The sequence below is a fragment of the Lissotriton helveticus genome, chromosome 3_1 (genome assembly GCF_964261635.1).
Source record: "Lissotriton helveticus chromosome 3_1, aLisHel1.1, whole genome shotgun sequence".
Taxonomy (NCBI): Eukaryota; Metazoa; Chordata; class Amphibia; order Caudata; family Salamandridae; genus Lissotriton; species Lissotriton helveticus.
The window spans coordinates 731,990,008-732,003,975 of NC_136061.1; the positions used below are offsets into that span (position 1 = coordinate 731,990,008).

The 13,968-nt window shown below is 44.9% G+C and overlaps 1 protein-coding gene across 1 annotated transcript in view; it reads right to left on the reverse strand.

Moving 5' to 3' along the window:
• Positions 1-13,968, reverse strand: part of OVCH2 (ovochymase 2) — a 996,115-nt gene that overhangs the window by 65,266 nt on the left and 916,881 nt on the right. The window contains exon 18 of the mRNA XM_078680899.1: positions 5,618-5,801. Coding sequence (XP_078537025.1) covers positions 5,618-5,801 — 184 coding nt within the window. The remainder of the gene's footprint in view (positions 1-5,617; positions 5,802-13,968) is intronic.

Genomic DNA, 13,968 nt, shown 5'->3' on the forward strand with positions numbered 1-13,968 from the left:
TCACTCCTCAAAACCACAGATAAATAGCCTTTAGTGCTCCAACTCTCACACACATGCTATAGCCTCCAGTTCGATCACTGAATATTTTTCTTCAGTGGATGTTAACATATGCAATCCAAAGGCTACCAACAACTCTTCACCCCTCTCATTCACCTGCGAGAGAAGTGCACCAATGCAGGCACAGGTGCAATTCCCAACTCTCCTTGATTCCACCAGCCCAAAACCGAGGGACCTGCAGCAGCAACATACAGTCTACATATCACCTCTATATTTTTAAATTTGAATGGCAACACTCTCACTCCTGCCATTTTAATGTCCTCCCCAGGAATGTTTTAGGACAGGGATATGTAGTTTCGAACACGTCCCCCAAAGTTGGAACAAATTTCGCCTGCCACACCTTCCCATTTACTATAGTATAGGGTGAGCCTGAATCTGCTGTGACTGTTATAGTCATACCCCCTATAGTGATGTCACAATCAGCTTTTTTCCTATGTTTTATGGCACCCACAGACACTACCTCACCAACCCTCAATACGCAGATGTCCACATCTACGTTGTCTGACTCCTCCAACCCTGTAGAGGAATTCTGCATAAGAGGATTCACACCTTTGTCTTTATGTTTCCCGCACCCCTTTACAAAGTGCCTAACCACTTTTCAACCTTAACACCTTAGGTTCCTTTCAGGATATCTCTTGTACTTTACCAGGGGCCATTTGCTTCAGCACCTAGAACATCTACCCTTAAATGCAGATTGTTCAGCCTGGTATGTAACTTTTCCTCCCTTTATTTCTTTCTTAGAACCAAATTTATGAAAAATTGTGACTTGTTTTTAGCATGTATTTTATCTCCTACACTTTTTTTTATTCTCACCAGTCTTCTCCTCCTCTTGAATAACTGCTTTGGCACACCAGCCTGCCACTTCTCCTTTTTTCACTCCACCAACAACTTCTTGAAGTGTCAACTTCCCAATTGTCCATAAATTGTCTTGGATGTTCGCATTCGCATCATGCATGACTATCTAGTCACGTATGAACTCATGTAAATTTGCAAATCTGCAGGTTAACGCTAAATTCTTTAATGCTGCTACATAGTCCTCCAGGGTTTATCACTTTCTTGCTTCCTATGGAAACACTTGTCCCAGTCTACTGATTCACAAATTGTAGGATTAAAGTACAAGTCTAAATCCTCTAATGCATCTTTGTAAACATCACCCTCTCCCTGTGACCTGCTTCTGTATATGATTATAAATCTTTAACCCACCAGCCCCTAAACAATGCAATAATAAAATCTTCTTTTTTTCAGATGTGAACTCCTCATCATTCTGGAAGGGTGATATATAGTTTTTAAAATACTCCTTCCATTCATTCCATTTTAAAACTGGCTCCCCTTTAGCTGCTAAAAACTGTTGTGGAGGGGATAAATTCCACACGTTCCTTGAAGCCATAATTAATAGAAAGGTTCCCAAGCCCAATTACTGGTGAATTTACACATAGTGTTTTTTTTTCTACAGTACCTGTGTATATACAAACACAAAATGCTTCTGTAACTCTAATCAAACGGTGCTATCAATGAAAATTCCCAAACAGGCCTTTGTCATTAGATTCTGTGCCTGTTGTAGATAACAACAGGTTTCCGTCATGCCACAAGCATGCCTGTCACTGAAGGAAACACACAAAGATGCCAGCACGAACATCCCACGGTGTGCGTTGTGCTAACAATCACTTCAGAATTAAATTGTCTTGCAACACATTTGGTGTAGGTAAATGTTTCCATCTGCTGGTAAATACACTATCGGTCTTCCCAAAAGATGGCTGCCGTGCTTCGTTGGATGTAATTCTCTACAGCTAGTTGGCCCTGTGTACACGTACCTGTAAACACTTTTTTTCGATATCCAATAGAGCTTGCTTTAGCACATGCACATGTGTACTGCTCATCATTAGCTATAACTGCACGAGCCTTAAGGTTCCCCTCACGCTGGTCGCAGCCATTCAATAATGGTTTAACCAAAAGTAAGTAGGCAAATTAAAGATTTACCTCGCCGTATTTCAAATGAGCTGGTGACAAATTAGGACTAAAGCAAATCCTTAGTATGGCATCTGCGGTGTTAAAATTAACGGTCCTCACAACAGTTCTAATGAGGACCGGCCAAGCTACACCAGTCATATGTAGATTCTTCATACCGGGACTATGCTGGTATCTGTCGCCAAATCTGTAATGAAGAAGCTAATTTGTACTTCTTGATAAAGCTTTATTGCCGTAATCCTGGTACAACACAACACAGATACTTCCACCCTTATCCGTCTCTCATCCCGATCTCTTATTCCTCCCTCTGTGCTGCGCATTACCTAGTCAACATTCCGACCCATGTAATCATTGCAATTCTATTGCATAGGCAGCCTTCTATGTTCACTACAATTACACCACTGGCTTTAGGTGTCTACCCAGCAACGTTGTGTTGAAACATGAGACTTTTTAACAACCTTCTGAAACTGAGAAAGATATATCCCACTCTTCCAATATTTTGGATTAAATTCCATTCCACAGAGGTGATTCTCACGCATGAGGGGCACATGCAGAGAAATGACAGATATGTAAAACAGACCAGCACATGTGACATTCTGTAGAATCTACTTAAAGGTATCTATTCCTTACATGACTTAATAACAGATCCAGAAGATCTCCTTTTCAGGATACACAGACCCTCACCCAACTAGGCGGGGAACTTGTGGCAAACAATAATCTATACATTCCTTCAGTGGTCCATGTTTCTACCATAGGCCTTAATCAGGACCTTTTCCAAGTTATGCCCTAATCTATATCTGACTCTCTTGAATGATACAGAAATTGTTGAAGGTAGCGTAAATCAAATATACACATGCATACAAAGACACAAACGACAACTATATGTACGGTCAAACTGAACCGGGTACCCTAGAGTCTTTTGGGCCTATATAAAAATATTCGAACATTTAATCCTTTTTAGATTTCCTTTATAAAAGTGTAGAAAGGGGTGTTCTTTTCCCTTGCATTGTAATACCACATACATATCACCACATGTGAGCTCAGCAAACACATGCATCATCACACTTGTAATGTATTAAATATATATAAGCAAACTTATTGCGTATTGATAGGGAAGCAAGTGTGTGAGCATGAAGGGTCGGTTTACCCTAACCCTGGAGATTTCAAGACCTCATGGGTCTTACTCTGTAAAAAGAACAATCAATGTCCAAAGTCCTGTCATTACACTTAAAAGTTTAGCCCATGCATTCAAAAGGCCCTTTGACAGAAACAACTTACCAATACACCTGTAACTGCATCAGGAGGAAGCATTGGCAATTCACCTACTACTTTGGCTCCTGTGCCTGATTTGTCTGAGTAAATGCAATGCTTTCCTTAAAAGGTGACTGGGTAGGTGTAGGTCAGCTACAACCCTTCCCTAATAGAGGTGTTTAGTGCCATGGCATCATGTACATGCATCCGATTATGTGACGCTCATGCATCCAATGACGTTTCCATTTCAGAGGTTGGTGCGAGCAGTGTAAGGACCGAATGCTACATGCAGGGCTCAACCACAGGCGCCACAGCATAAGAGGCCTTCTTCTTCAATACTTATTCGGGAATATTTTGAAAAACCTGCATACATTGGTAGAAGGCTCATTTTTGATACTTTCATACAATAGATCAAACAAAAACTATATGTCTTAGAAGAGATTTTGTATGTGTATACGTAGCCTTTTATATATTGGCAACAAGAAAGGGATTTTTTTACCCAATGTAATGCCAAGGCATTATGTAAAGAAAACTCTGATCCAAGTATTTCTTAGGCGGACAGTAATTGGTGTTGCTAGATGAATGCAGATTTGTCATCAGTTATATCCCTAATTTATGTTCTGTGCTAGAAATAATTTCCTAAGCAGTAGTGACCACGGTATGCTATCAATCAGGCCAGGTTTGTGTGTCTTTTACTTTAATATCTATCAGTTTTTTTCGACAAGTATATTATTGATGTTTGGGTTATTTTGCACTGTTTCTAGAAAGACCCAGGAAAGATGGTTCTCATCTTCTTCAAGAAAGTTGGTTGTCATTTTTGTAGTTGGACATCAACATCGATGCCAGGAAGTGAAATAATCTGAACTCCCAGCTGGACCCCTTGATGTTTGATATGTTCAAAGACAATGACTCTTGGTGAATTAGAAATAGAATTGTGGCTGGTCCAGTTTGCCGGTCAAGGAACAGTGTGAGATGTTTGCTGTAACTGTGTGTCCTTGCCTCATTTTATTTCTCTTCTGTCTCACCTCTTTTTCTCTGCATCGTCTGGGGCTCCAGCAGTGTTTCATCTGCTGCATGGTTTGCCTGTCCTGTGCCTGCTTCCATGGCATCCTCACTGGTGGGTTGGCAATCCTGGAGGTGTTTTACACACCAGAGGGCTGGGCAGGTGACATATGCGACCAAGATTTTCCCACAAGAAACATGTGCATTTGTTCAGGAGCTATAGGCTGACTTACTTCTAACTGCACACAAGCCTGTAGTGGTCGAAATTTAGGCTTGCATCTTTTTTCCTATTGTAGGGAATCAATTCTGCATATTTTTCCAAAGTAACATGGAAGCTGCAAGCATCTACGGGATCACACGGAAAGCTGAGATGTAGTAGCCTATAAAAGGTGAGCAAGATGTGTGTTGGGTGCGTTACAACACTTCATCTTCATTGCACTCAACGCCTCCGTGTATTCCAGTCACTTGTTTCCTGTTGGGTCCTTTTCGGTCCTAGAGGTTGTTTTCAGCTCTGCTTTTGTTTACCCTCTTCAGTTGCTCTATTTGGTTTTCTTCTATCATCTACTGATGACCTAGGAATTCCTATTTTTGGAACCTTCTTTCTAGTCTCACATTTCTGACTTTACCTTTTATGATAAGTGGGCAGAGTGGCATCCCTAAGAAGGTTTCTGTTATCATCCCAACTGACTTTGTGACCTAAGGTAAGCATATGTCTTAGGTTGGCTGTCACCTTATCATTGCTCTAAGTTACAAGCTCACTGACAATCAGTAGGCTATTTTTCTTTGAAAGTAGGCAATAGACCTGATACTTTTGGAAAATTAATTATTGCTTTTTCGTAAATCATCTGAGTCTAGTGCATGTTGCTGCATGAAAAATTTACAGAACCTCCTGAAGAACTAAACTAACAGTGCACAAGAGTTTATCTTTAAATGGGCTGGGAACAGTATTTTAGGCCCTTTGACTGTGACTCTCTGATAAAAAATGTTTTAACCAAGATTAAAGCAGTGCTAACAATACCTTAAGTATTCTTCGGGCTGCCAACATCCTGATACTGAAGGTAAAGTGTAAGAAGATTGAGGGTGAGGGCAGAAGAAGTGTTTCATGAAGAAAGGGACCACCTATGCCTATCTGTACTACAGAAGAAAACAATTTGAAGAACATTTTGGAATAGTTTCTGAAATTTGATGTGAAACAATTGCAGTTGTAGATCCGAAGCTTGATCGTCCCAGGGGTGCTCTGGAACAGAGAACTTTTGGCATTCCACACCTGCATGGAATTAGCCTAAGAGTGAACTCATCATATCCCATTACAACATCGTGTCATACATTTTAGATACTCTACCTTCAACATTCCATCCAGTGTGCACACAGACTGTAGAAGGAGGCACAACATTGCCTGAACTAGGCAAACATATTGGCAGAACGTAATGATCCAGTTGTAAGGGTTCAGCTAGTAGCAGCAGTGCAATATCATAGGCTTTTGAGTTCCTTTTGGGAAAAATAAAAATTTCCTTAACTAAACGTTTCTGGTGAGAAAAAAGAAAACACACCTGCATTAATGTAATTGCACTTCATTACTATTCAATAACTAGATAGCATAATTTACATCATAAACAGTATCTACATTCCTCCACTGAATGAGGGATGTTGGCCTATTACAGGTGACTAATAGTAGTACATCTTTAATTGGTTATTGTCATAACTTTAAAAGAACATGATATCACAATACATATAAATCAAGCATAAAAACAACATACGTACAATATAGATATAAGATAAATATACAATAATAAAATACACAGATATAAAAACCTCATAAAAATAACAACTCCAGGGGCGTGGCCTGCGGCTAACCAAGATGGCCGCGACCTAGTGAGGCTCTGAGGGTGAGACAGATTCCCCTCACACATCCGGCCAGTTATCCGGCTCCAGCATTGCCCTGCGCTCCAAATATCTGTGGCGGAGGTGAACCAGCGCACAGCGATCCAACTCCGGAGCTTCTGCGACCTCGGAACTGGAAGCAGCATCGAAGGGGAGTTTGCGGCCTGCAGCCGCGCTGTTAGCACCAGCCTAAATTTCCCACCGGAGAGACGCGACGCGAGGCGCCGTCGACAGGCGACACACCGGGAGACGGGGTGCAGCTGAGGCGGCCTGCGGTTGGTGAGTGGTGCAGCTACCCCTCCGAGCGCCCTCCCCCGCCCGGCCTTGCTCCCATCACGCCGCCAGGGCGAAATAGTACTCCATGCACTCCGCAATTACGACCTGCAGAGGCGCGTAGCCCAGGGATCCCCCACTGGCACTAGGGCTCGACATCGCCCGGATTCGCCCTTCCGTGTGGGCCATCGGCCTCGGAGTTGGCCCCATACTGGTTCGGGCTCTTGCATGCTACCCTGCTGACTTTTGTGGCGCGGGCCCCCTGGGCCAGGCACGATTATCGCCTGGAGCGGCGCCCCCCCCACGAACAATAACACTGGACAGACCTGTGCTGGAAGTGGCACAGCACTAGACTTTGGGCCCTGTAGGTATTGAACTGCAGGTGAGGTGGCTGGACACATGCTGCTTGTACCGCAGGGCCTGTTTGGAGCGCCTCCGTGGCGCATTGGTGGCGCGTGCGGGGGACAGGGCGAAGCGGGGGCTGCCCGTCTCTTGGAACCTAAGCTGGGTGGCGACTGAACCTGCGTTGGCTAGTGTGCCAGAACCTTTTTGCCCTCCACTCGGGCGGGATTACTGAAACGCCAACGGCGCGCCCGTCAAATTCCCTGGTGTGGCCTGGAGTGGTGGTCGTCGCTCCCCTTACGATGAGCGGCAGAGGCAATCGTTGGTCCCAGCAAAGCAAGTTTGATAAATTTGCCTACGCTAAGGACTTTTCCCCACTCTCAGATCAAAAGAGGACTAGTACAAAAGGTGCGGAGGGGGGTAGTAATCCCGCAATAACGCTAGAGGACGTTATGGCGGCCCTACGTCAGGTACAAACCACGGTGGGTACGATTTCGACGGACGTGACGCTCCTGCGGGAGGACCTGCAAAAAATGTCATCCAGGGTCGCCGTGGTGGAACAGGTCACGACGTCACTCACCTCGGACACTGCACTACTACTTAAACGCGTAACTCAATTGGAGGAAGACAATAGGCGAATGGCGGACAAGATGGACGAACAAGAAGGGCGCTCTAGACGCAACAATATCTGCATAATTGGCCTTCCAGAATCGGAAGGAGGACCTGCCATGGACCTTTACGTGGAGGATCTCGTGAAAAACACACTGCAACCTAAAGGCCTCTCAAATTTCTTCTCTGTGGAGCAGGCACACAGGGTGCCGGGCAGACGCCCGCGCCCGGGGGCCCGACCAAGACCTGTCCTGGCACGTATATTTAATTTCAGGGACCGAGACGCCATTCTGCAAACGGCAAGGGTGGCGCCACCCATACGGATCCAAAACTCCAAAATCTCATTTTCCCTGACTACACGATGGCGGTGGCAGCACGACGTAGGAGTTTCCTTGAGGTAAAAAAGACGCTGAGATCTCGCGAACTGCCCTACTCCATGCTCTTCCCGGCAAGCCTCAGAGTGGTGGGCGATAAAAAAACCTGGTTCTTTGATACACCGGAGGAGGCGCATAACTGACTCGAGGGGTGGCGTCCGGCGGAGGGGTCCGGCAGGCAGAACAGGCGACGTAGACGACAAGGAAAGACCGATGAGGCCGAGGGCCCTGAGCAGGAGGAGAGAGATGAGGACAATGTGACCAAAGACTCTGGGGATTGACTCCTTCAGGCACAAGGGAAGTACCTACCTCTTTCCTCTGTATAATGTGTCTCATAATGCTGATCATTGCTGGTTGGGATTCACCTCCCCTACTTATTGACAAGATTATTAGTGATGAGACGGGACTCTGGAACTGTTGGGGTTTTATCTGGACCACCCTGGACTTTCACCCCCATGCTCTCATAAGAAACAATGTTTTTTGATAGGGATAATGAGCACTCTGCTAAGTTGGGGTGGCGGGCAGTTTGAAGTCCGCAAGGCAGGGAGGCAGGGAGGGGAGTTGGAGGGGGGGTAAGTTCTTTGGTTTTTTATGGTACATGTTCATGCGATGCTTAGATGTGAAATGGACTGCACAGTGTCATGGTTCGCAGAAACTGATTGTCACCTTGTTCCCACGCAGGTCCACAAGGGCTCTGAAAGTTTTCAGTCTGATGATGGGGGATGACTCACACGCTGTTTTAAGGGGAGGCTCTGATGTGGTAACCCCGTCCCTATCTATACTCACTTGGAATGTTCGTGGCCTGGGTGACAAAATTAAACGAGGCCTGGTTCTGAAATGCATTAAGAGAGAAGGTGCGGCAGTGGTGCTCTTACAGGAAACACACCTCACTGGACGGCTACGAAGGCAATGGACAGGTGGGGTTTTAAGATGATGGCACACTCTGAATTAACCTCCGGGTCTAGAGGAGTTGGTATCTTGGTAAAACAGCAGTTCCCTTTACTCATACAGTCCGCTAAATCTGACAACGCAGGTAGATTTGCTGCTATACACGCACAGTGGGAAGGGAAGCCTATTAATATTGTTTCGGTCTATATACCGCCAGCCCTACAGGCGACAGCCCTAGCGGACTTTAGCGCATTCCTACTGGGGCTCCCGGAAGGTGACCTACAGAGCACACCTGACTGAGGGGGTCAAGCAACAAATGGCCCATACACGGCACAAAATGTATGAGGTAGGCGACAAGGTGGGCAAATTGCTCGCGTGGCTGGACAACCGGGACAGGCGGGACAGGTGGATAGAACAGCTTGCGGTGGGGGGAGGGCGCCCTACTACGGATCCACATACAATAGTCCACATGCTAGCACAGCATTACAAGACAGTATATTCCTCTACATCCACTATCTCGGAGGAAGAGGCATACACCTACATCAAAGACCTTAGAAGGCCCACATTATCCATGGACGAATCACAAGCCTTAGACGAAGACCTCACGACCGATGAGGTACAATTAGCTATTAAAGCGCTACAGGTGGGTAAGGCATCGGGGCCTAATGGTATACCAGTTGAATTATATAAACAGCTGACAGACACGATTGCGCCACATCTGCTGAATATGTTTAAAGAAAGCCTAGAAGCTCGGGAACTTCCACTGGATCAACGCACGGCTACTATTGTTGCTATATTAAAACCGGGGAAGCCAGCTGACCAATGTACATCCTATCGCCCGATCTCCCTCATAAACGCCGAAACTAAAATGCTTGCTAAATTATTGGCGCTTCGTCTTTCGTCCCATCTGCCCAAACTCATACATAAAGATCAGTCTAGCTTTATGCCCGGCAGGAATACGGCGCTCAATTTACGGAGAGTACATGGTGTATTGGCACGAGCGGAATATCTCCAGGAACTAGCCGTAATACTCTCCCTGGACGCACATATGGCGTTTGACACGGTCCACTGGCCCTTTTTATTTGCCGTGCTATGCCATTTTGGGTTTGGCCCAAAGTTCTGTGCCTGGATCCGCTTGCTGTATGAAAAGCCCATGGCACGTGTCATTGCTAACGGCCATATCTTATCGGATTTCCCCTTGGCCAGAGGCACGCGTCAAGGTTGCCCACTGTCCCCGTTACTGTTTGCCATGGTTTTAGAACCTTTGGCGGAATGGATAAGATGGGAACCTACTATCAGAGGTTTCCGTTGGACCGATGATTGGGAAGATAGAATATCTCTGTACGCAGACGATATCCTATTATATTTCACCTCTCCCAAGCACTCTATTAACACTCTTCTGGATGTCTGCACAGCCTATGGCCGAGCGTCTGGCTATTCGATTAACTGGTCTAAATTCACCATGTACATACTGCGCGGGCCCCCGCCACGCTTACCGGATGGCTGTCTATTGCGGACTGCAGACAGGGCATTTAAATATCTAGGGATATACATCACAGCTAACCCGGCTGACTTCCATGCACGTAACTTGCAACCCCCCCATGATCGTCTTAAACGTGACATACGTCACTGGGAATCGCTACCGCTGACTCTGCTGGGCAAGGCAGCACTTTTCAAAATGATGGCTCTACCCCGCTTTCTCTATATTTTAGAAAATACGCCATACTCCGTGCATGCTACTTATTTTAAAACAATTGCAGCACAAGTCTCGGTGCTATTGTGGGGTCTTAAACCCGCACGTATAGCGCAGGCCAAGCGAACACAAAGCTGGTATGATGGAGGCATAGCGCTCCCGGACATCTGCCTTTACTACTGGGCGTCACAGTTGAAGGTTATTAACCAGTGGCTACATCTCCCACAGTCTGAACCAGCTCTGAAGGCAGACAGGGCACAGTTGGGATTGTCTGGTATGCTGGCTCCCCTCTATGATAAATCCTTAACCGTCACAAAGTTTGGCCCACTGAAACACACACTTACCATATGGCACGCGGCACTGGCCAGGTTGAGATGGCGGGGAGTATTGACACAGTTGACTCCGTTATGGGACACAAAGAAGCTGGGGAAACTCAGGCAACCCAAGGGCTTTGACCGCTGGGATGCTATAGGCATTTCAACTATTGGGGATTTATGGCAGAAGGGACACGTAATACCCTTTGAGACACTGAGACAACAATATGATCTGGCACCATCAGAACATTTCCGGTATATGCAGATACGCCACGCATTGACAGCGACACTGACACCCGAAACGGACATCCCAGAGGCGTCCCCTCTCAAGGACAGACTACTCACAGAATATATGCCATCAAAGGCGACATCACTGACGTACCGTAAGCTAATAAATAATTTACCTGACCCGATAGTGTCCTTACGGGAGAAATGGTCGCAAGACCGTGGGGACATTGATGATTCGGAGTGGCAAGAGGCGATTGCATCTCCGAAGGAAGTGGGCATCTCCTCGTGTCTCCGCTTGGTGCAACTATGCATTTTACATAGATCATATTACACTAGAGACACACTGCATAAGATGAAACGAATAGCACACCCATACTGCCTGCGGGGATGTGGTGAAGTGGGGACCTTCTATCACACAATATGGGACTGCCCGAGAATTGAAAACTACTGGGTTCAAGTGATGCGAACCATGTCTCAATTGGAAGAAGTTTCCATACTGCCAGACCCTAGACATTGCCTTTTGAATATATGGGAACCTAATGACCTCACACGTTCGGGACAGGGTTGGATGACATTGGGTGTGCTGATGGCAAAGAGGAATATAGTGCAGAAACGGGGTGGGGTGGGGTGGAGTCACCTAAGCTAGCGGCTTGGAAGCATGATATGGATGCAGCGATGATTTCAGAACGGGCGGTGTTTTGCAATAGAGGTTGTCCCAAAAAGTGGAGTAGGATTTGGGGAGCATGGAATAAATATAGAGGGGACATTTGTGAGCCACCCTCAGATGATGATGGTTCCAGCTCTGATTCCGATTGATGCGTTGGACATAATGCACTTGCTAACAGCCGATGTTGCGATTGATGGATTGAGATGTAATTATACTTGTGACATAATCCAAATGGTTTCTGCTGAAGGACTACTGTGCTTAACTTACTCTATACCTTTGCTGAACAATGTATCGCCCTGTTTTGAAAATGCAAATAAAAATATTTCCCCCCAAACAAATAACAACTCCAGTATCTCAGGTATAAAAATCTACTGTTGGCAGCAACAGATGTAATCAGGCCAGAATGCCTCGATCAAATAGCGGCTCTTAAAAAACAGGACTCAGTGAATATAATGTGTTCACTGATAGAAGCTGGAGAAACATAAGGACAGGTCGAACTTGCTTGAAATTCAAAGATTTCAGTAGAGGCATGATGTACATTCTCCTAGGTAAGCTAAAATATCTACAGAACATCATGAATTGTAGGGTGTCCTGTGGAGACACAATGTTGCAGCCACAGGGACCCAATATACCCAACAAGCTCCACCCACTAGGAGAAGCCAGAGAATAATGATTACCATTTGTGCAAATTGGAGATAAGGAAATTGAGCGGACAGTGACAATGGAACCGGTCCTAGGATGCTTGTTTCCGGTCCAGGGAGGACCTGGCTTTGCAGCTCGGGCTGGACAGTTCCCATGAGGCACAGGGTCAAGACTGATTTGCATTTGGCCAGGTCTAAACTGGGGTGGGATGGTGACCAAAAGAATGATGGATTTGACCCAGATCTCTTGACTGGGGGTGAATGTTTTGATTTGTTCTGCATTCCGTCCATCAATTGTGTGTCTTTTGACAGTGACAATGGCAACATAAAACATTCTGAGTGACTGAAATAAAGATAGCCGGCACCATGAACCGGGGTGCTGACAGGGCAGGACTGAACACAAATTACTCTTCACTCAGATGTTCTCCCAAGTCCTCTTCACAGTTCCACCCCAGTAGACTCGCAGTTTGAAGATATATAGTATATCTTGACTCTATCCTTCTGAGCTGCATCGTCTGTTGCTGGTCCCTCATAGTATGGGGTATTTATTAGATTACAAAATATAAGAATCTAGATCTATCTCTGCAGTGAACTTCACTAAGATGTCTGGCCTTTGAATAATTAGGATCACTATTGTCAATAGGTCTTATATGCTCTAGAGTTCTATTCTTGACAGCATATATAGTGCTAAGTGTTCTGGAGATGGAGGGGGGGGTAACAGAATGCTGCAGCTCATGTGGAGAGAGTCAGGATATTTTGTAGAGCTTGAAACAAAGGGCTCACTGGGGTAAAACACTGAGGAGGAATTGAGACTACACCTAGGTAAAGACTTATTTTTATTCATTATGTATTATTTCCATGCCTGTGCTAATTCAAATCTGAACTTTCATTCATAGGTTTCCCAATATATGTTTTAACTTGTGTCTATCTTTGATTTTTGTTAAAGGAGGAAAGGAAGAGGATTTTATTTGAGATGTGATGATGCCTTTGTAGCGGGAGCCTCCTACCATTTTCTTCCATTTTGCATACGGGTGCTGATGTTACAGTCACAGATAAGAGAACTCTTTTTTTTATATTTTCTGTTTTACAATGCTTTTACCTTGGACACCTTAGGGCAATCCATTTATGTACTATAATGTTATTACATGTTTCAACCTGGATATCCTACCTTTGATGTTTGGCTTGATTGTGTATAAGATGCCCACTTGGTCTTTATGCATGTGTTCCTCTTGCATTGCATATTCAGGTTTTGACTTTTGCTGGGTTTAGTGACTTCACGTATCTTGTGACTGACTCATGTATATAATTAGAGATTAGATATTGTATTTTGGTCAATTTCACACGGATATTGTAATTTTAATACTAGCTAGGGGGGAGATACTCAAAAAATTATACTGTGTTCCATGGGTTGGATGATTTTATGTAATAGAATGTGTTTCTGCTGCCTCAGTGCTTTCAATAATGAGCTGGCCTGTGATATTGTATGAGAAGCTACTGTGCAACTGTGGATTTATTTACTCTCAAGACAATCTACAGTCAATGATATTTAGGTGTTACTGTGTTTTAGAATATACACAATTGCTTATTTTTGATTTATTTTAATTTGATGACTTTTGAGTATATTTTGTATATGTGAGATATGCTACACCATTTCAACATAGCAACCGATGTAAGCACGCTGTCTGCTTTCTATTTCTAATTGACTGGTATATTTATGGGTGAGGTATAATCATGCCTGTCTTGTGATCAAGGCTGCTGTAATCTGAAATGCATCAGAGATGCC